General features: G+C 48.4%; 1 protein-coding gene across 9 annotated transcripts in view; it reads right to left on the bottom strand.

Annotated features, from left to right (window-relative positions):
• KDM5C (lysine demethylase 5C) overlaps window positions 1-21,380 on the bottom strand; it is a 70,290-nt gene that overhangs the window by 23,021 nt on the left and 25,889 nt on the right. For 3 of the 9 annotated variants that reach the window (XM_030807456.1, XM_030807457.1, XM_030807462.1), the window contains 12 exons: window positions 21,160-21,341; window positions 20,947-21,071; window positions 20,674-20,821; window positions 19,956-20,061; window positions 18,874-19,232; window positions 18,101-18,239; window positions 17,415-17,594; window positions 17,112-17,249; window positions 16,320-16,919; window positions 15,954-16,032; window positions 15,618-15,817; window positions 13,501-15,513 (listed from right to left, as the gene is read on the bottom strand). In XM_030807456.1, coding sequence (XP_030663316.1) covers window positions 15,148-15,513; window positions 15,618-15,817; window positions 15,954-16,032; window positions 16,320-16,919; window positions 17,112-17,249; window positions 17,415-17,594; window positions 18,101-18,239; window positions 18,874-19,232; window positions 19,956-20,061; window positions 20,674-20,821; window positions 20,947-21,071; window positions 21,160-21,341 — 2,622 coding nt within the window. In that variant the 3' untranslated portion in view covers window positions 13,501-15,147. Of the gene's footprint in view, window positions 1-133; window positions 308-13,500; window positions 15,514-15,617; window positions 15,818-15,953; window positions 16,033-16,319; window positions 16,920-17,111; window positions 17,250-17,414; window positions 17,595-18,100; window positions 18,240-18,873; window positions 19,233-19,955; window positions 20,062-20,673; window positions 20,822-20,946; window positions 21,072-21,159; window positions 21,342-21,380 lie in introns of those variants that run through there. The other 6 variants (XR_004028778.1, XR_004028777.1, XM_030807459.1 and 3 more) reach the window with 4 other exon arrangements.

The following is a 21,380-nucleotide window of genomic DNA, read 5'->3' as shown; positions in this document are numbered from 1 at the left end:
CCAGCTACTTGGGAGGCTGAGGCAGAAGGATCATTTGACTGAGGAGTTTGAGATGAGCCTGGGCAGCACAGCAATACCCCAACTCATAAAAAGAAAAAGGGCAGAAGACCTGAACAGACACCTCACCAAAAAGATATACAGATGGCAAATAAGCATGTTAAAAGATGCTCCACATCATATGTCGTTAGGGTTTGCAAATTAATACACGGAGATACCACCACATACCTATTAGTATGGCCAAAATCCAGGACACCGACAATACCAAATGCTGATGAGGATGTGGAGCAACAGGAACTCTCATTCATTGCTGGTGGGAATGCAAAATGGTTCAGCCACTTTGGAAGACAGTTTGGTAGGTTCTTACAAAACTAAACATATTCTTACCTTACCATTCAGCAATCACACTCTTTTGTATTTGCCCAAGTGATTTGAAAACTTACAACTACATAAAAACCTGCAATGGATATTTATAGCCGATTTATTCACAACTGCCCAAACTTGGAAGAAACCAAAATACCCTTCAGTAAGTAAATGGATAAAATGTGGTACATCCAGACAACAGAATGTTATTCAGCAATAAAGATAAATGAGCTATCAAGCCACCAAGAGTCATGGAAGAATCTTAAATGCATATTAATAAGCGAAAGAAGGCAATCTGAAAAGGCTATATACTATATGATTCCTAAATAACATTCTGGAATAGGTAAAACTATGGAGACAGTAAAAAAAAATTAGAGGTTGCTAGGAGTTATGGGAGGGAAGTATGAATAGGTGGAACACAGAGGATTTTTAGGGCAATGAAACTACTCTGTATGATACTATAATGGTGGATACATGTCATTATACATTTGTCAAAACCCATAGAGTGTACAACACCAAGAGTGAACCTTAATGTAAGCTATGTACTTGACCAATTATGTGCCAATGTATTGACTATAACGAATGTACCACTCTGCTGGGGATGTTGATGATAGTGGGGGAAGCTGTGCCTGTGTAGGAGCAGGGGGTATATGGGATACATACTTTCCACTCAATTTTGCTGTGGACCTAAAACTGCTCAAAGAAATAGAGTCTCACTCTGTCACCCAGGCTTAAGGGCAGTGGCGTGATTTCAGCTCACTGCAACCTCTGCCTCCCCGGTTCAAGCGATTCTCTTGCCTCAGCCACCCGAGTAGCTGGAATTACCACCACCAAACCCGGCTAATTTTTTCTTTTTTTTTTTGAGATGGAGTCTCGCTGTTGCCCAGGCTGAAGTGCAGTGGCGCGATCTCGGCTCGCTGCAGGCTGCGTCCCCCGGGGGTTCACCCCATTCTCCTGCTTCAGCCTCCCGATTAGCTGGGACTACAGGCGCCCACCACCTCGCCCAGCTAATTTTTTGTATTTTTAGTAGAGATGGGGTTTCACCATGTTAGCCAGGATGGTCTCGATCTCCTGATCTTGTGATCCGCCCGCCTCGGAAATTTTTGTATTTTTAGTAGAGGAGGGATTTCACCATGTGGGCCAGACTGGTGTTGAACTCCTGGCCTCAAGTGATCCACCTGCCTCGGCCTTCCAAAGTGCTGGGATTAGAGGTGTGGGCCACTGCGCCTAGCCTATATATATATATGTATATATATGTGTATATATATATGTATATATGTATATATATGTGTATATATGTATATATGTATATATATGTATCTACATATGTATATATGTATATATATGTATATATATGTATCTACATATGTATATATGTATACATATTTTTTTTTTAAGTAATCTTTTTCTCTCTTCCAGGCACAGGACTGATGTAGCCTGAAATCAGACATAAAACCAAATCCTGCAGGTTGCTGATTTACAACGCAGGTTAAATTCATAGGATCTCCAGGTCTCATATGCAAAAACATGGCTACTGATTAGGGAACAATGGGACCTTGAGAATAGGAATAGGAACATCAGGATTGATTTCGATAGATCTGAGCACCCTAAACCCCAACCCTCACTGAGTTTCCCTTGACAGCAGAAGCAGCCCTTCTTCCCCAGTCTGTGGGGCTGGTCCTGCCTGACTTGGGGACCCTCTCACTGTTAGGCTAATCTTTTCAAGATCCACCCGTATCATCTCTTGCTGCCTCCAGACCCATTACTGAATTCAGATTCCTGTATGTCCCAGGAAGTAAAGTCAAACCTATGAGGAGAAAGCACACACACACACAAATGATAAGATGTAGCTAATTTATACTGGCAGAAACCTCCATAATATGGGTGACAGAGTGAGACCATGTCTCAAAAAAGAAAAGAAAAGAAAAAAAGAAACCTCCATAATATGTGAGAACTGATTCTATGGATGATAGATCAGAGAAAAAGAAGTGTAATTTTTGATTGGGCCAAACTTTTTTTTTTTTTTTGAGACGGAGTCTCACTCTGTCTCCCAGGCTGGAGTGCAGTGGAGCGATCTCAGCTCACTGCAAGCTCCGCCTCCTGGGTTCACGCCATTCTCCTGCCTCAGCCTCCCGAGTAGCTGGGACTACAGGTGCCCACCACTACGCCTGGCTAATTTTTTGTATTTTTAGCAGAGACAGAGTTGCACTATGTTAGCCAGGATGGTCTCGATCTCCTGACCTCATGATTAGCCCGCCTCGGCCTCCCAAAGTGCTGGGATTACAGGCATGAGCCACCCTTTTTTTTTTTTGTTTTGTTTTGTTTTGAGACGGAGTCTCGCTCTGTCGCCCAGGCTGGAGTGCAGTGGCACGATCTCGGCTCACTGCAAGCTCCGCCTCCCGAGTTCTCGCCATTCTCCTGCCTCAGCCTCTCCGAGGAGCTGGGACTACAGGCACCCGCCACCACGCCCGGCTAATTTTTTTTGTATTTTTAGTAGAGACGGAGTTTCACCATGGTCTCGATCTCCTGACCTCGTGATCCACCCGCCTCGGCCTCCCAAAGTGCTGGGATTACAAGCGTGAGCCACCGCGCCCGGCCCTTTTTTTTTTTTTTTTTTTGATACGGAGTTTCGCTCTTGTTGCCCAGGCTGGAGTGCAATGGCTTGATCTCGGCTTACCACAACCTCTGCCTCCCGGTTTCAAGTGATTATCCTGCCTCAGCCTCCCAAGTAGCTGGGATTACAGGCATCCACCACCAGGCCTGACTAATTTTGTATTTTTAGTAGAGACGGGTTTCTCCATGTTGGTCAGGCTGGTCTCGAACTCCCAACCTCAGGTGATCTGCCCGCCTTAGCCTCCCAAAGTGCTGGGATTACAGGTGTGAGCCACTGTGCCTGGCTGGGCCAAACTTTTTCATTGTGGTAAACTATATATAACATAAAAATTTCTGGAAGGGCGTGGTGGCTCATGCCTGTAATCCTAGCACTTTGGGAGGCCGAGGCGGGTAGATCACCTGAGGTCAGGAGTTCGAGACCAGCCCGGCCAACATGGTGAAAACCCATCTCTACTAAAAATACAAAAATTAGCCAGGCGTGATGGTGGGCACCTGTAATCCCAGCTACTCAGGAGGCTGTGAGGCAAGAGAATTGCTTGGACCCAGGAGGTAGAGGTTGCAGTGAGCCGAGATCACAGCACTGCACTTCAGCCCAGGTGATAGAGTTGAGACTCCACCTCAAGAAAACAAAACAAAACAAAAATCCACTTTAACCATTTTTGAGTGTACAATTAGATGGCATTGATTACATTCACAATGTTGGGTAACCATCACTACTACAGTATCTAGTTCCAAAACTCTTTCATCACCCCAGACAGAAACTCTATACCCATTAAGCAATAATTTCCCTATTACCTGCAGCCTCTGGTAATCTCTAACCTACTTTCTGTCTCTATGAATTTGCCTAGTCCAGATAATTTCATTTAAGTGGAATCATACAATATTTGTCCTTTTGTGTCTGGATTATTTCACTTAGAATAATATTTTCTTTGAGACAGGGTCTCACTCTGTCATCCAGGCTGGGGTGCAGTGAGCAATCACGGCTCACTGCAGCCTCAACCTCCCCAGCTGGGCTCAGGTGATCCTCCCACCTCAGCCTCCTGAGTAGGTGGGACTACAGGTGTGAGCCACCACACCCAGCTAGAATAATTGTTTCAAGGTTCATCCACGTTGTAGCATGTGCCCAACCTTTATTCCTTTTATGGCTGAATAATATTCCAGTATTTGTATATACTGCATTTTGTTTATACAGTTATCTGTTGATGGACACTTGGGTTGTTTTTACCTTTTGGCTATTAATAATGATGCAAAGAACGCTGGTTCAGAAATATCTGTTTTGACTCCTTGTTTTCAGTTCTTTTGGCTATATTCTTAGGAGTGGAATTGCTGGGTCATATGATAATTCTCTGTACCAGGACTCCAATTTCTCCCCATCCTCTCCAATACTTATTATTTTCTGATTATTATTATTATAGCCATACTAATGGGTATGAAGTGGTAACTGATCTGCATTTCCCTAATAACTAATGATGTTGAGCATCTTTTCATGTGCTTCTTGGCCATTTTTATATCTTGGGAGAAATATCTATTCAAGTCCTTTGCCCATTTTTTTTTTCTTCCTAATCACAAAGACATGATCCTTTGCCTTTTTTTTTTTTTTTTTTTTTGAGACAGTCTTGCTCTGTTGCCCAGGCTGGAATGCAGTGGCGTGATCTCAGCTCACTGCAGTTGCCACCTCCCAGGTTCAAGTGATTCTCCTGCCTCAGCCTCCCAAGTAGCTGGGATTACAGGCACATGCCACCACGCCCAGCTAATTTTTGTATTTTTAGTAGAGATGGGTTTCACCATGTTGGCCAGGCTGGCCTTGAATTCCTGACCTCAGGTGATCCGCCCACCTCGGCCTCTCAGAGTGCTGGGATTACAGGCGTAAGCCACCGCGCCTGGCCTCCTTTGCCCATTTTTAAATTGAATTGCTTGTCTTTTTGTTGTTGAGTTGTAGGAGTTGTTTGTATATTCTGCATAGTAAATCCTTATCAGATATATGATTGCAAATATGTTATCTTATTCTGTAGGCTGTCTTTTCGCTTTCTTGATGTCCTTTGATGCACAAAATTTTCAATTCTGATGAAGTCCAATTTATCTGTTTTTTTCTGTTGTTGCTCATGCTTGTAGTGTCACACCTGAGACTGTTGCCACATCCAAGGTCATGAACATTAACTCCTATGTTTTCCTCCAGTTTTATGGTTTTAGGACTTAAATTTAGGTCATTAGTCCATTTTGAGTTAATGGTATATGGTGTGAAGTAGGCATCCAACTTCATACTTTTGCATGTGAAAATCCAGTTGTCCCAGCACCATCTGTTGAAGAGACTAATCTCTCCCCTCATTGAATGGACTTGGCACTCTTGTAAAAAAATCAATTGGTGGCTGAGCACAGTGGCTCACATCTGTAATCCCAACATTTTTGGGAGACTGAGGTGGGAGGACTGCTTGAGCCCAGGAGTTTGAGGCCAGTCTGGGCAAGAGTGAGACCTGTCTCTACAAAAAAAAAAAAAAAATTAGCTGGGTGTAGTGGCACATGCCTTTTAAATCCCACCTACTTGGGATGCTGAGGTAGGAGGATCATTTGAGCCCAGGAGTTTGAGGCTGCAGTGAGCCAAGATTACGCCACTGCACTCCAGCCTGGGCAACAGAGCAAGACTGTGTCTTGAAAAAAAAGTCAATTGGCCATTTGACTTTGTTCTTTTTTTTCTAAGATTGTTTTGGCTATTCATGGCCCCTTGTAATTCCATATGAATTTGAGGATCAGCTTTTTCATTTTTTTTTTTTTTTTTGAGACGAAGTCTCACTCTGTCACCCAGGCTGGAGTGCAGTGGCGTGATCTCAGCTCACTGCAACCTCCACCTCCCAGGTTCAAGCAATTCTCCTGCCTCAGCCTCCCGAGTAGCTGGGATTACAGGCATGGATTACCATGCCCGGATAATTTTTTAAAGTTATTTTTAGTAGATACGGGGTTTCACCATGTTGGCCAGGCTAGCCTCGAACTCCTGACCTCATGATCCGCCCGCCTCAGCCTCCCAAAGTGCTGGGATTATAGGCATGAGCAACCACACCGAGCTAGCTTTTTCATTTCTGCAAAAAGGCTGTTGGAATTTTCATAAGGACTGTGTTGAATCTGTAGATCACTTTGGCCAGTATCAACATCTTATCAGTATTAAGTCTTCCAATCTATGAACATGAGATGCCTTTCCATTTCTTTAGATCTTTAATTTCTTTCATCAATGTTTCATGGTTTTCAATGTACAAGTCTTTCTCCTCCTTGATTAAATTTATTCCTAGATATTTTATTCTTTTAGATGCTATTGTAAATTGAATTGTTTTCTTAACTTCATTTTGGATTGCTCATTGCTAGTGCACAAAAGCACAACTGCTTTTTATGTGTTGATCTTGCACCTTGCAACTTTGCTGAATTTATTAGCTCTATGCCTTTTTTATTTTTTTAAGAGAAATGAGGTCTCATTCTGTCACCTAGGCTGGAGTGCAGTGGCATGATCATAGCTCACTACAGCCTCAAACTCCTGGACTCAAGGGAGCCTCCTTCCTTAGCCTCCCGTGTAGCTGGGAGTACAGACACACATCACCATGCCCAGCTAATTTTTAAAATTTTTGTGTAGAGATGGGGTCTTGCTATGTTGCCTAAGCTGGTCTCAAACTCCTGGCTTCAAGCAGTCCTCCCACCTCAGCCTCCCAAAGTGCTGGGATTATAAGTGTTGGCTACCACAGCCAGCCTGAAATGCCTTTTCTGCATCAAGTGAGATGATCATGTGTTTCTTTTCCTTTGTTCTGTTAATGGGATGTTATTACTTTGATCGATTTTCTTATATTGAACCATTCTTGCATTCCTAAGATAAATCCCACTTGGCCAAGACATATCCTACTTTTAATATGCTGTTGGATTTAGTTTGCTAGTATTTTGTTGGGGATTTTGCATCTATATTCATAAAGGATATTTGTCTGTAATTTTATTTTCTTGTGATGTCTTTATCTGGTTTGGGTAGGGCCAAACTTTTCAGTATGGGTACACTCATTAGCAATCCTGGATGTACTTTGTTAGCTGAAGCAGCTAGGAGTATTTCTAAAAATTGTTCTATTGATTGACCAAAACCTCTACTCAATAGTAGCTTGTGTTAAATGAGGTTAAGATGCCAGAAATATCATGGTACAGCGTAAGCAGGGGAATCCATCGTTTAGGGCAATAAGAATGTTGGAATCGATTAGTCATATGTAACACATTCAACTCACCCTTTTGACTATGTGGACATTGACATTCCTTTCACAGGACTTTGAGAAATACGCTGTGGTAGAGACTAGCTAAGTGGTCATTAAACTTGTTTCCTCTTCCTCCTAGGGACAGATTTAGACTACATTTGTCAGTGTCCCTTACAATTGGGTATGCCCATTGTCTGGGTGCTAGCTAAGGGAATATGAGAAGTGATGTGTGCTACATCCGGCTCATAGAAACCTCCCACATGGTCTTTTCCTCTTCTGGCTATTTAGAATGGAGACGACAATAAACACAATGATGACCATGTTTTGAAGATGGCAGACCTTCTAGACAGAAAGTGCCTAGGCCTCTGAATCATCACTTAGAAGAGGGAAACTCAATTATTAACACCTGTTTTGGAATACTACAGAAGCAAGAAGTAAACTTGTCTTAAATCTCAGAAAATTTTTTTCTGTCCCAGGAGCTAGCTTTACCTTAACTAGTACATGAATGAGTGCCAGTATTAAAAAGCATTGCAGTGATTTATTTCTGCAGGTGAGGGTCATGGTGAGAAATCATGAATGGGCTTCCTGATTTCAATGGAGGTGATAGGTTCATCTCCAAAGAGAAGTTGGGTCTGGTTCTTATAACGGATAGCAGAGCCATAGCAATAATCAGGTTTGACCTGTGGAAGTTTGTATAACAGTGGATAATTAAGGATAGTTTCCCTAGGACCAAAATAGGTAGCCTGATAAAGTCCTAGTTGTTATATAACCCCAAAAATCTTCTACTCTGGAAAATGGAAGCCTGATCTTGTCCTCAAAAATGTGGCATCCCAGCCTCTTCCCGAGTTCGTAGACCAGAGCCCCTTGAATGAAGGGGAGGGTCCATCTGAAGAAGGACCTTGCTACACTTTTCACAAGTATGTATGGCAAAATCTCCCTCCTTGCTTTCCTCACAGAGACCTGCAGCCACAGTCATTGTACACTGGGGACAGGGAAATATCCAGGCCTTTGAAATAGACTGGATATTGGTTCTGAATTAATGTCAATCTCTGGTGATCCAGATTGCCGCTGCGGCCCATCAGTCAGAGTGGGATGGGGTTATACATGAAATTTTGATCTGAGTCTTACACTGGGCCCAGAAGAAATCCTGTGGTGATTTCTCCAGTTCTTGGATATACTATTGGAATCTACACAGTATAGATGGCATAAAGGGGAGGAGGACTATAGCTGAAGAGCAAGTTAAAGACTCAAGAAATGGGGAATAAAATTGGAGGTGGCAATATCGTGATAACAGAAGTCCCAGGAGCAGAGAAAAATAAAAATGGAAAAGTGGGTCTATTTTGTGAATGATTGGCTGAACATAGGACTCCAAGTGACCCAGGCAAGCTGAGCTCCCCATGGTGAGTTGTGTGTTAACTGTCTCATCAAGCCATGAAGTTATCTATGTGCAGTAGCACTCCACCACCGAATGGAATAGTTACACAAGCAGGCCTAGATGATGAATAAGCTGCCTGAGCAAGTGAATCATACTCCCATCTGCTGTACTGCCATCCCTCTCTCACCCACACCTGAAGCCTCATGGGGAATTCCCTGTGACCAGGTGACTAAGGGATACAATATTCTATTCCAGCTTGGTTTATACATAGCCCTGCATGATATGCTGGCCCTGCTGAAGTAGCTAGCTGTAGTGTTACAGCCCTACTTATGGTTGATCCTGAAGGACAGTGAGAAGGGAAATTCTCCCAGTAGAACAACTGCCAGGTCACATAGCTGGTCAGAGGTATAGATAGGTTTCCACTGTTTCGTGAGTAGTTGTTAATGATTCGGCTAAATGGTGAAGGACTTGGAAATAACAGGACTGAAATATTATTGGCGAGGTCTGAGGAAGAGCATATGGCTGTCCCTCTTGCAATGGGCAGAGATATTCATGTCCCACATAAGTAAGCACCAGAGAGAGTCCACTGCAGAAGAGGAGCTCAATCAAGTAGACAGGTAGGTGTCCTGTTCTGTGATGTCAGTCAGCCTCTTATCTGTCACCTTTTTCTTCACCCAGTGGATTCCTGAACAAAATGGCCATGGTGGCAGACATGGAGGTTAAAGCATGGACTCCACAATATGGACTTCCACCAAGACCAATCTGGCTATAAGCCACTGCTGAGTGCCCGACCTGCCAACAGAACAGTAACCCAAGCCCCCCTGTGGAACTATCTCTTGGTGGCAGCTGATTACAGACAGGACAAAATGAAAAAAAGCCACTGGACCCCCAAAATTCTACTGGCAGGAAGCAAACTGGGGAAACTGTTCAGCTGCAAACATGTGCTGCCTTTCATGAAAAAGGAAGGTACAGAGGGTAAAACCAAGAGGTCAGAGGGCAGAGCCTTAGAATATTATTACCAGGCCTTGACATCTAATCATGAAACTTCCATTTTCCCAGCTGGATTTCAGAGTTGTTATAGACCAGTAACTCCTTTGTCTCCCATTTCCCCTCTTTTTGAACCAGAATGTCTGTAGTAGTTGTCCTATGGCTATTCCACCATTGTATGTTGGGTGTGTTGGGGACAGACAACGTGCCTCTTAAGTCTCACAAATCAGCCGGGCACGGTGGCTCACGCCTGTAATCCCAGAACTTTGGGAGGCCAAGGTGGAAGGATTGTCTGAGCCCAGGAGTTTGCGAACAGTCTGGGCAATATAGTAAGATCTCGTCTCTACAACAAAATAAAAATAAAAAATAATTTTCTTTTTTTTTTTTTTTTTTTTGGAGACGGAGTCTTGCTCTGTAGCCCAGGCTGCAGTGCGGTGGCGTGATCTTGGCTCACTACAGGCTCCGTCTCCCGGGTTCAAGCGATTCTCTTGCCTCGGCCTCCAGGCGCCCGCCACCACTCCCGGCTAATTTTTCGTATTTTTAGTAGAGACGGGGTTTCACCGTGTTAGCCAGGATGGTCTCGATCTCCTGACCTCCTGATTCACCCACTTCGGCCTCCCAAAGTGCTGGGATTACAGGCGTGAGCCACCGCACCCGGCCAAAAAATAATTTTTTACAAAAAAAAATTGTCTCACAAATCTAAAGATGGAGAAAAATAGTAGTTAAGAAGCCATACTCAAAGAGCCTCTTTCATATATGGACCTGATTTAGATGTTCTGGATTTTGGGGCAATGCTGTAATTGGATGAGACTTTTAGAGACTTTGGGAAGTGATGAATGCATTTTGCATGTGGAAGCAACATGAATCAGCAGGACCAGTGGAAAACTATAGTAGTCAGTCTCCAAGATGACCCCCAAGGCCCCCCCACCTCCTGGTATTCACACCTTTGTGTAATCCCCTCCCATTGAGTGTGGCCTGGACCTAGTAACTGACCTACTTTTCTTTTTTTTTTTTTTTGAGACGGAGTTCGCGCTTGTTGCCCAGGCTGGAGTGCAATGGCGCGATCTTGGCTCACCGCAACCTCTGCCTCCCAGGTTCAAGCAGTTCTCCTGCCTCAGCCTCCTGAGTAGCTGGAATTACAGGCATGCACGATGACACCCAGCTAATTTTGTATTTTTAGTAGAGATGGGGTTTCTCCATGTTGGTCAGGTTGGTCTCGAACTCCTGACCTCAGGTGATCCGCCTGTCTCGGCCTCCCAAAGTGCTGGGATTACGGGCGTGAGCCACTGTGCCCGGCAGTAACTGACTGACTTCTAACGAATAGAATATTGCAAAGGTGATGGGACGTCACATCTGAAATTAGGTTATAAAGACTATGAGTTCTGTCTGGCATGTGGGCACTCTCCTTCTATCTCTAGCTCATCTTACTTGATTGCTGTGATGAAGCAAGCTGCCATATTGTGAGCCACCCTATGAAAAGGTGCACATGGCAAGGAACCTGAGAGTGACCCCCAGCCAACGGCCAGCAAGACTGAATATGCCAACAGCCACATGAGTCAGCTTGAAAGCAGATCCTTCCCCAGTCAAGCCTTGAGATGACTGTAGCCCTAGCTCACACCTTGCTGGCTGTGAGACCCTGAAATAGAAACTCAGCTAAGTTGAGCCCAGATTCCTAACCACAGGGACTGTGAGATAAAACACTGTTTTAAGCCACTGTTTTTGAGGTAATTTGTTATGTAGCAAATATATAACCAATAGAGATAGGCATGGAGGTTATGTACCTCGGCAATATGATCTTCTAACCTACCAAGGCCACTGTGGCCCTAGCACTGCTGAATTCCCAACCTACCAACAGCAGAGATCAACACTGAGCTCCCACTGTGAACTATTTCCTGATGGCAGGCTGATTACTTTGGACCCCTTCTGTCTAGCACAGGCCTTAGGGTCACAAAGATTTGGTGAAAATCCCAGCTCTGCCAGGCTGATATGCCTAGGTGAGGCCTGTTTTCCTAGGGGTCTGTTTCCTGTGTCTGTTGGGGACTTTGTGAAATATCTCACATGAAGCTGAGCACCCAGGTGGAGGTTCACAAGGGGCTGTTCCCCTTCCTTTCATGTGAGTGCCCAGGGGCAAGAACCCTGTTCCTCTGCTTCCTAACCCCTCTTCTCTCATCACAATTTCAGGTCTTCTGGGAAGCATGGTTAGTGTCTGCCCCTTCAAGGACCCACTGACCATGTACCTCAGACCTCAGGCGCCACTCCCAAGGGGTGGTATCCTGTACCACTGGACTCTGCAATGCAAAGGAAACAGAGTCGTATGCACAGTGTGGAGCTCCAACTGATGCTCCTACCTCCTTCTACAACTAGACTGCAGGCCTTTGGCCTGGAAGTGGAGACAGACTGAGGCCTGGGCCTTGCCTTCCCTCCAGAAGCTCCAGAGCTTGGGGATGGGAGAAGAGACAGACCTATTAATCTTAAGAGTGTTTCAGACACCATGTAAGGCACAGGTGGAGGCACTAAGGAGAAGGAGAAGAAGGGTTCAGTTGGGCCTGAAGGAAGAGTTTGGGTAAAGTCCTTAATAGAAGTGTTGTCTCTTCCCATCCCCTTGTCATCTGCAGATTCAGGAGCCATCCTGAGGGATGTGGCAACATTTGGGAGGACTCGGCAGCTAGGTGATATCTCTGTAATAGAAAATGACTTTGAGGTGAGAAGATACCCACTGCTTCCCTGACCTCATTCTCCCCAGCCCCTTATCTGAGGGGGAGGGGATCCCCTGAGCCAGTCCCCCTCCCTTTCTAGGGGAGTGTCTGGGAAAGAGGGCAGATTTGGAACCAGAGAAAGCTCTCTGGAAGAGGTTAGATTTGATCTGGGTCTTGCAGGATGATGGCCAGGGCCTCTCCCGCAGAGTTCATGGAATGCATGTCTGCTGTGAAGGAGACAGTGTGTGAGGGATGGGATACAGATGTGCCAACATGGTAAAGGCTGTCTGAAAACTGGTGAAGGATGGGCCTATACCAGGGAGGCCCCCGTCCTGGGCCAAGCAGTTCTCTAACCTGGGAGTTGCTTCAGGTTGTAGGCACCATCTCTTCCTCTCCTGTCTGGACACTTCTTCCTGTGGCTGACTGCCTTGGGAGTGGTAGTTAAGTGCTGAGATTGAGCCCCTTCCTGCCCATCCCAGCTCTCACACTCATCTCTCCTGTCAGCTCCTCCAACCCCCTTTTCATGATCAATTCCAGCCAAAAGGTCAGCCTTTTCCCCTGGACTGAGACCTAGGGTCAAACTGGACCTGACAGGGTTGTCCACGGACTCCTGTCTCTCTCCTTACTTGTATAGCCTAGGGTCCCAACTGGAAGACTAGATGAAGCAGGGCTGAGCCAGACCTTCCCACCAATCAAAGCTGCCAGAAGAGGGCGGGCTTTCTTATTTACCACTAGGTTCCCATCAACTGCAAACATTGGGAAGGGGGAATGAAACCCATGAACGTTCAGATGAGAAAGCAAAATAAGAGTGGCAGTGTGCTAAGCTCCTGGGCTAGGGATCAGGACCCAGCCTTTAGCCTCCTCACAGCCCCTTGAGAGGACAGAAAGCCCTTGAGGCAGGCATGATGGGAAGCTGACTGACTGAGGGCTTCCATGCTCTTGCTTCCTCCTTTATATCCTCATATCATGGGCAGACTCCAAACACAGAACACTCAAGACCACAAAGAATGGTTCTTAGCCTTTGGAGGGTCAAGGATCCCTTTATCAATCTGATACAAGCTGGTTAGTCTTCTTGTCAGAAAAACACATGCATGCAAACACCCACAAAAACATGTAAACAATCTGTTGATGGTCCCTGATTTAGTCCAGCACCCTTATCTTAAAGACTTTGGGACTCAGAAGGGAGATCTTTCCAAATACTATGGGACCATTAATGGGCTTGAAACCACTTTGCTAAGTGAAAGAAGCTAGACACAAAGGATCACATATTATACGATTCCATTTACGTAAAAGGTCCAGAATAGGCAAATGGGATGAGGGGTAAAGGATGCCTAAGGGATATGGAGTTTCTTTCTGCAGTGATGAAAATGTTCTAAAATTTTTTTTTTTGGAATGATGGCTGCACAACTCTGAATATACTAAAAGCTATTTAACTGTATACTTTTAAGTGGGTGAACTGTATGGTATGTACATTATATCTCAATAAGCTGTCTTAAAAAAGTTAACTCAGGGGTTGCAAATGACCACACATCTGAGCTTTAGTCCCCATTCATCAGGGGCATAACCTGTGGAGAAAAATCAGGGAATTATGCAGTATATGGGTTAGACAGGAAAACATTCTAGAAAGAACGAGATTCTATGTATAATCTTAAGGGCAATAAAGCATCATGGAAGGCTTTAAGCAGTATATAATCAGATCTACACTTTAGAAACCCCCCAAATCACTGAATTGTACATTTCAAACAAGCGAATTTTATGGTATGTAAATTATATCTCAATAAAGCCATTAAAAAAAAATCCCTTTGGGAGCTTGAGGAGGATAAACTGGAGGGCATCAACTGGGGGAGGCTGTAGTGTAGGAGTTTGGGTGAGGGGGCCCGAGCCCATCTGTTTGGACTTGAGGGAAAGTGGCTTGGGGTTAGAGTCGGGGGAGGATCCGAATGTCTTGCCCAAGGTTAAGAAGCTGGTGGAACCTGATTTCAGAACCCAGAGCTCCCTGGCTTCAGCCCTAGTGCTCCTGCCAGCACTACAGCTGCTCCACTGACTGGTGATGGAAGCACTGTCTTCCCCGTCTAAGAGAAATGCACTTCAGAAACATGTTTCCAAAAAATGTTTCTAAGGGTTTTATTTCTAACAAGAGGAAAATAATAAAATAAAATTAAAATAGGCTTCAGTTGGAACCAAGTTTCTTGTTTTGCTTTTTTTTTCCTTTTGAACAAATTAATTACACACCAACAATCTTCTTTTATTACAACATGAACCCAGGAGGAGGAAAGGAGACAGGGGAGGACAGGGAGGGAGGACTGAGGTGGTTGTGAGGACAAGCACCAAAAGCTTTCTTCAGATCACAGGGAGCCCTGTTCAGCTCCCCAGCCAAATTCCTTTAAAATAAAAAACTGTGAGCACGGCTATGTGAAGTTTCCTCCTCCTGGGTGGAACGGTCAGGGGAAGGGAGAGGGAGAAGGGGGTAGGAAGGAAGGAAAAGGAGAGGAGAGTGGGGGCAGGGGTTAGTGTAGCATGGCCTGGCCAGGACCAGAACTGGGGAGAGAAGGGAGGAGAGTCCCCCAGTTTGCATATACACTGGCCTTGTCTCTGGAATGGTGATGGCCCAGCCCCAGCCACCCCCCTGCCCACCAGCCCATCCATCTATCTGCCTCAGGTGTCTGGGAATGCTGGTTAGAGGCTACCAGGGAGGGAAGACTCCAGGGGCCGGCCCCCAGGAGCTGAGGTCTGAACAATACCTTGGAGTCAGAATACAAAAGTCAAGGGACTCAGGGGTGGGCTGGTAGCGGGGATGGCCACCCCTCTACCCGCCCACCCCGCCAAGAAGCAGGCTTGATGGTCAGAAAGAGGATCCTTGAGGCCGAGGGGGGGTCTCTGTCAGGGTCTGTGCTAGGCTCAGCCACTGTCACAACTGTTGCTGAGGCGGCTGCTGTGGGCAGGGCAGATGCAGCCGGGGAGTCAGAGTGGAGAAAGGGGCCGAGGGGCCTGAAGTGGTCCCTTCCGCCGGTTCCAAGCCATTCTGGTTCTCCTGGGTGCTGGGGCTGCCAGTGGTGGGGATGGGTGCAGGGGGGCCCTCACCCCCAGTCTCCTCCTCCAGCTCTTCCTCCTCCTGGACCTCCTCAGCCTCTGGCCCTGAGCTCCGTACCCTCTTTGGCTCTAGCTCCTCTCGGGCTGGGTCATCGCCCTCCCCACCCCGATCCACCTTCCGCCGCCGCCGCCTCTCCAGGGCCCGGCCCCGAGCCCGACTCCCGTGACGCTCTGCCTTCTCCAGCTGTGATTACAGATAGGCAGAAAGACAGGTTGTGGGCCAGTGGTCAGGCCTGGGCTCCCTACTCGGCCTGACCTCCTGGCCCGGCCCATGACCCCTCTCCTCACCTCCAGAAGTGTGCGGATCCTCTCCAGGTCTGGGGGCTGTCCAGCCTGCAGCAGCTGCCAGATGCTGTGGTTCTCATCCAGGGTCACCTCGAGCAGGTCCCCCTCCATCATGAGCTCCTCCAAGGGGGCCCGGGTTGCCTCAGGCAGTTCCAACACAGGGCCAGTCAACTGTGGCAACAGCGAGGACAGCAGCTCCAGATCTAGGAGGTTGCAGGAACAAGCGGCGTTAGAGGCTGCCCTTGGTCTTATCCCCACCACTACAACAAAGCTGAGGACTACATGGGTCACTCTGGTGATGTGCAGTCAACAGCCTACCCACACCACACCTAGACCTACCTCTCTTACCTGAGCCCTCCTCCGGGGCTACCTTCTCAGGACTGGTCACACTGTCTCCATTCTCCAGTAAGCCCTGGACCTGCGGAGGAGAGCAAGAATAGGTAGGGGCAACTGAACTGAAGAACCAGGCCCTATTCCTCCTCCGCCAACCCCAAACTTGAGACCCTCTGCCTTCTGGAGGAGGAGGGAAGACATAGGCTGCCAGCAGGGAGCAGAGTCTAGGAATCTGGACAGATGCAGAATGGAGTAGGAAGGCTGGTCCAAAGAAAACTGAAAATTGGAGAACAAGGGGCAGGGCCGAGCCTAAACTGGGGTAGGGGCTAGGAGACAAGAATCTGAGGACAAGAGCTGGACTGAGTAGCTCACCTTAGGCATATCCTTGCCACTGCCCTCTCTGAGGGGGTCAGAAGCAGGGGCTACAGGGTAGTTGGGAGGCTCCTCAGGTCTAGGTTCAGCCTGTAGCCGTTGGCGGAGCTCAGCCAGCCGTCCCAACAGAGCAGTCACATCTTCAGAGGCCAGAGCCTGCCTGGCGCGGCCTTGCCAGCTGATGGCCCTCTCTGTGAGGCACTGCAGGGCCTCGCCCTCGGGCAGCCGCACAGGCAGTCTCTGCAGGGCTACCAGCAGTGCCAGGATGGTCTCCAGGCGCGGGCGCCTTGAGCGCATACACAGTGGACACAGGAATTTGGTGTCCCATTCCCACCAGGCCAGCAGTGGGGATGAGGTGGGATTGGGCCTCGGAGAGCTGAGGAGGCGAGGCACTGACACACACCGCCCATGGAACCAGTCCTGACACAGGTCACACTGCAGAGCTCCCGCCCCAGCCGGCACCTGCCCACACACACAGATAGAGGTTGTAGAGGAGGCCGTGGTCGATGATGCCAGTGGACTGGGCTTGGCCGAATTGGTGCGACGCAGCTGCAGGATACCCTCCTTCTCCTTCTGTTCCCCCTCTTTGAAGGCCACGATCTGCCATACCCAGGACAGGAGCAAAGTGGGTCAGCAGCCTACCCCTTCCCTTCTCTGGCCCCCCCCTTAACACCCCCATTCCCAAACCAGGAGAATTGAGGCTCAGGGGACAAGCGGTCTGCTCATGGCCACCCAGCTCAGACACTCCATCATCACCAAGCCCTTCTCTCCATCTGTGTCTAAACTCCTTACCACAGAGCCTGGGTCCCTGAGGTCCTGCGCAGACAGCCCCAGCAGCTCTGTGTCAGATTTGTACAATCCCAGCTCCTTCTCCATCCACCGGCTGCGCTTGGTGCTGTCTGAGCCGGCGTCTGCACACGGGCAGAGAACCTGAGGCAGGCAGACAAGAGAGGGAATGACTGGGCTTCCCTTACATCCCCCGCCCTCTCCTTCCCTCCCTGGTGCCCCCACAAAACCCATGTTATCTCATGAGCCATCTCATAGAAACCAGGGCAGGCGTTAAGAGACGCTGTAGGTCAAGGTCCCAGGCCTCACCTCCAGCAGCGTGTAGCAAGAATTTTTCTTGAGGAAGGTCTTGGAGGCCTTCTCCCTCCAGGAGTGCGCTGTCAGTACCTGTAGCTCTAGCTGTCTCAGCTCCTCCAGCCCCACAGGTAGGTCCCGGCCCACAGCTACTAGGCCCTCCAAGTCATCCAGGCAGGGGTAGTGGTCACCATTCTAAGGACAAGGGCAAGAGACAGCTCAGCTCAACTTACCAATGCTACTGATGCTTACTCTGTGCCTGGCCCTGAGCTGGAAAGATGAACTGGGCTCAGTCTTGAGGGATTGAAAAAAATAGGTGTCATCCTAAGGAACACCCACTTGGCTCTCTCCCACAACACCGGCGTCTACTGACTGGCTCAGCCCCAAGTATCTAGTCAGCCTTCTGTTGTGGTTTGCCTCTTCTCCTCTCCTCCATGCCCCTGCCCTGCTCAGTCTCATACCACCTGCCTCCCTGGCCCACCAATCTCATCCTAACCAGTGCCCTCTCTTCCTTCAGGCCAGCCTCACACTCTTCCTCTCACCCTGCTCATCAGGCACATTTTGCCTCCTGACTACATGCCATGCCCCCTTCCTCTCTCCAGCCAACCCAACCCATCCCAGCAACCCAGCACATCCCAGTGTATATGCCATCTCTTCCCAGCTGGACTGAAGGCCTGGGGTGGGAGTGGCAGGGTCCTCACTTGGATCTCATCAACATCAGCAATCCAGGCCCGGGCCTTAGCAAGAGCCTCCTTGAGAGCCTGGATGTTGGGCAGGTGAACAGGGATGTTTTCCGCTTCATGGATTATGGCCTCAAGTGTGGCTGGTGGATGCTTCTGCCTAAAGGTAGGGAAAAAAAGAACACTCAGTCTGATGTGGTCTGCCTGACCAGAAGCCCAGCCTGACCACCAGATATATCTGCATGGGCCCCTTGGGTGTCTGTTATTCCTGCTGCCACTTGGGCCTACTTGCTTGTATTCCGCCTAAGGGTAGCTGCCAGTCCCTGCTTCCCCAAGACTGCATGCACCCAACTTCATCCTTCTGCCGCAGCTCTTGCACCTCTGTTTGTCTGCCAGTCTGCTGGCCTGCTGGCAATGCCTACATATACAACCTGTATTGTGTAATCTGTTACTGCAGTTTGCCAACTGCCCTGTGTGGGGTCTTTCTACCAACATCTGCCCGTCTGCCTATCACTTGTGCTTCTGGGTATGCGCACATTAGCCTGTAGGGCTACTCTTGTAGATAATCTCTATCCGTCCATTTCTGCTTCTCCATCAGCCTCTCTCTGCCTTCAAGTATACAGAGTTTTTTTTTTTTAAAAAAAGCGACAAGATAGACAACAAAAGAGGGGAGACTCAATACAGTAACACAGGAGCGTGATACCTAAGGCCACCCATGGGCATCATCTTCTGGGTCTCCATTCAACTTTGATGTTTGGAATAGGGCAGGGAAGGGAAGCAGCAGCTGGACCTACCTGGCCTCCAGGCAGAGGTGGGCTTTCTCCTCCCAACGTTCAGCAATGGTCAGCAGCTCCTGCAGCTCGGCCTGGGCTTTATCCACAGCAGGGCTAGGGGCTACACTGGCACCCGCGACCAACAGTCCTCGCATGACAGCCAAGGTGCCCCTTCGGGCTGAGGGGGCCAGTGTGCGTTTCACCTCATCCAGCCATCGCGCCTGTTCCACCTGCCGCTGGAGCTGCTGGGCCTCAGGCACTTCCACCCCCAGCTGCCGCCCCCTCTCCAACAGGGACTGCAGTAGCCCTGGACTGGAGGGCAGTGAGGCCAGGGCCTCACGAGCCTCAGCCTGGTAGGCCTCCACCTGTTCCAGAATACCCTACCAGGACACAGGATGAAGAACAAACTCCTCAGCTGGGCCCACTGAGGGGTTCCACCACCAGATGGAACCTTGTCCCACCTACCTTCTTACCCTTCAAGCTTTTGGGGCAAAGGAGCCTAACATGGGCTGGGCTCTCCTTCTCCAAGCCCTAGGACAGTTGGGGTTCCTAACACTGACTGCTCATTAGAATGCCCTGGGGAATTTAAGAATGCAGATTCCTGGGCCCCACCCTTAGAGATTCTTAATTAACTAATAATTATTAATCTATGCTTTATTTAACTTTTCAGAGGGCTCTGTTCTCAGGGCACCAGGAGACCTCCCTGCCCTAAAAATTGCTATGCTTAGTCCTCACATAAACCCTCGTGCTCACCACCCTGGGGTCTGTTGCCCTCTCCCTCTCACTCCTCCTCCACCTTCATGAATTTCCCTCCACTTTCCAAGCCCAACAAGCACCCTTGTTACCTCCTTCTCCTCTACCCCTCCTCCAGGAAACCTTACCTGGACTCTGTATCCTATATTCATACCCATGCCACCTGACCCTCAAGGCCCATTTCTAACAGGCAGTCACTAGACCCTTGCCTCACCCCTCCCACCTGTTCTTTTCTCACACGTGTCCTGTCTTGCCTGAACACTTTAAGCTTTTGAAAGGAGCCAAGCGTGGCCTGCTGCTCAGGTCCCCTGGTCCCCTTGATCCCTCATCAGCACTCCAAGCGTCCTCACCTTGACATCCCCAATCTGGTGCATGGCACAAGGCAGGTTGTTCATCTGGTCCAGAAAGGCCCGGAGCTCAGCCAGGGTCATCTGTAGACCAGCCACCCTGTGGGGGCTATGGATTATCACATGTGAGGTTTCAGGTCCAAACCCAGTGCCCTCCCTCCATGTCTATGCTAAGACCGAACACCTTTCCTCACTACACCTGTCCACCTTGATCTCGCATATTTCAAATTTGCCCCAATTGCCCAGGTTAGAGGGAAGGTTTTAAATTATAGAGCATGTTCATATTATGAGGGGAAAGAATTAGAAACTAATGGGTTGTAACAAGAGCTACACTTTGCAATCCATCCTCTGCTGTGAACTCTAAAGCTGTGTAGCAGGGATCAGATCTATACATCTTTGTCCTGTTCTTACCCGTAAGCCTCCCATAACTCTTCCCTGCCCACAAAACCCCTCAGCCTCTCTCTCAGCCCACTTCCAGGTCCTGATAAAAAATAAACACTTCTAGCTTTCTTATCACGGAGGCTCCCCTCTCCTTTCTAGGTGGCCTGGTCTCTTTGCCCTCCCCAACACCTTCCAGGCCATCTCACACTCTTGTGCCTGGCAGCTTCCTGCTGATGTCCATTCTGCCAAATGGTATTCACAGTCTACCCCTTGCAGCACTTTTCCTCGGTGCTGGATCCTCAGCACCTTATGTGTGCCCCAACTCCTCACGCTGTCATACCCAGCTTCCTGGCCGCTGACCAGTCCCAGAGCTCGGGACACACAAGCCTCTGCCTCACTCAGGCAGTTCTTTAGTTGCTGCAGCAGCTCACTATTAGGAAACCTCCGCTCACGGGCTTCAGACTCTAGTGCCCTCAGTTCTTCAAGGCCTGGATGAAAAATGAGGGCAGCAAGGAGTAGGCAGTATTGAATAGAGGCAGAGAAAGAGGGTCAGAGTACAGAAGAAAGGGAATAGAACTTGCCTGTGGAGTCCCTCCATCCCCCCATCACTCACTGCGCTTCCGCCCATCCTCCACCTCCAGGGCCACTCGCACTTTGTTGGCCCAGGTGTCAAAGGACTCAGCCCGAACCTTCAGCTTATGCAGCATGGCAGGAAGCTCATCCAAGGTATACCGATACCTGGAGGAAGAGGGCAGGCAAGAGCAAGTCTGGCCCAGCTCTGCATCCTCCTTCTTGCCCCACTTCCTCCAGAAAGGCCCATGCTCACCGCAGGTACTGCCGGCTACTGGAGCACTTGCAGAGATCATTGATGTGGGAAAGGCAGACAAGGCCGTCTGGGCAGTCGTAGCAGGCCAGGGCTGACAGGAAACACGTAGTCTTGCACTTGATACACTGGCGCTCATCATCTGGGAGCAGCTCGAAAGCCTCTCGCTCAGCCTCTGTGATACCCTAAGGGCATTTAACCCATGCGTTATATATAACCAGAAC

Source organism: Nomascus leucogenys, chromosome X, assembly GCF_006542625.1.
Source record: "Nomascus leucogenys isolate Asia chromosome X, Asia_NLE_v1, whole genome shotgun sequence".
In the NCBI taxonomy this organism is placed as follows: domain Eukaryota; kingdom Metazoa; phylum Chordata; class Mammalia; order Primates; family Hylobatidae; genus Nomascus; species Nomascus leucogenys.
This window is presented reverse-complemented; position numbering and strand designations above follow the sequence as displayed.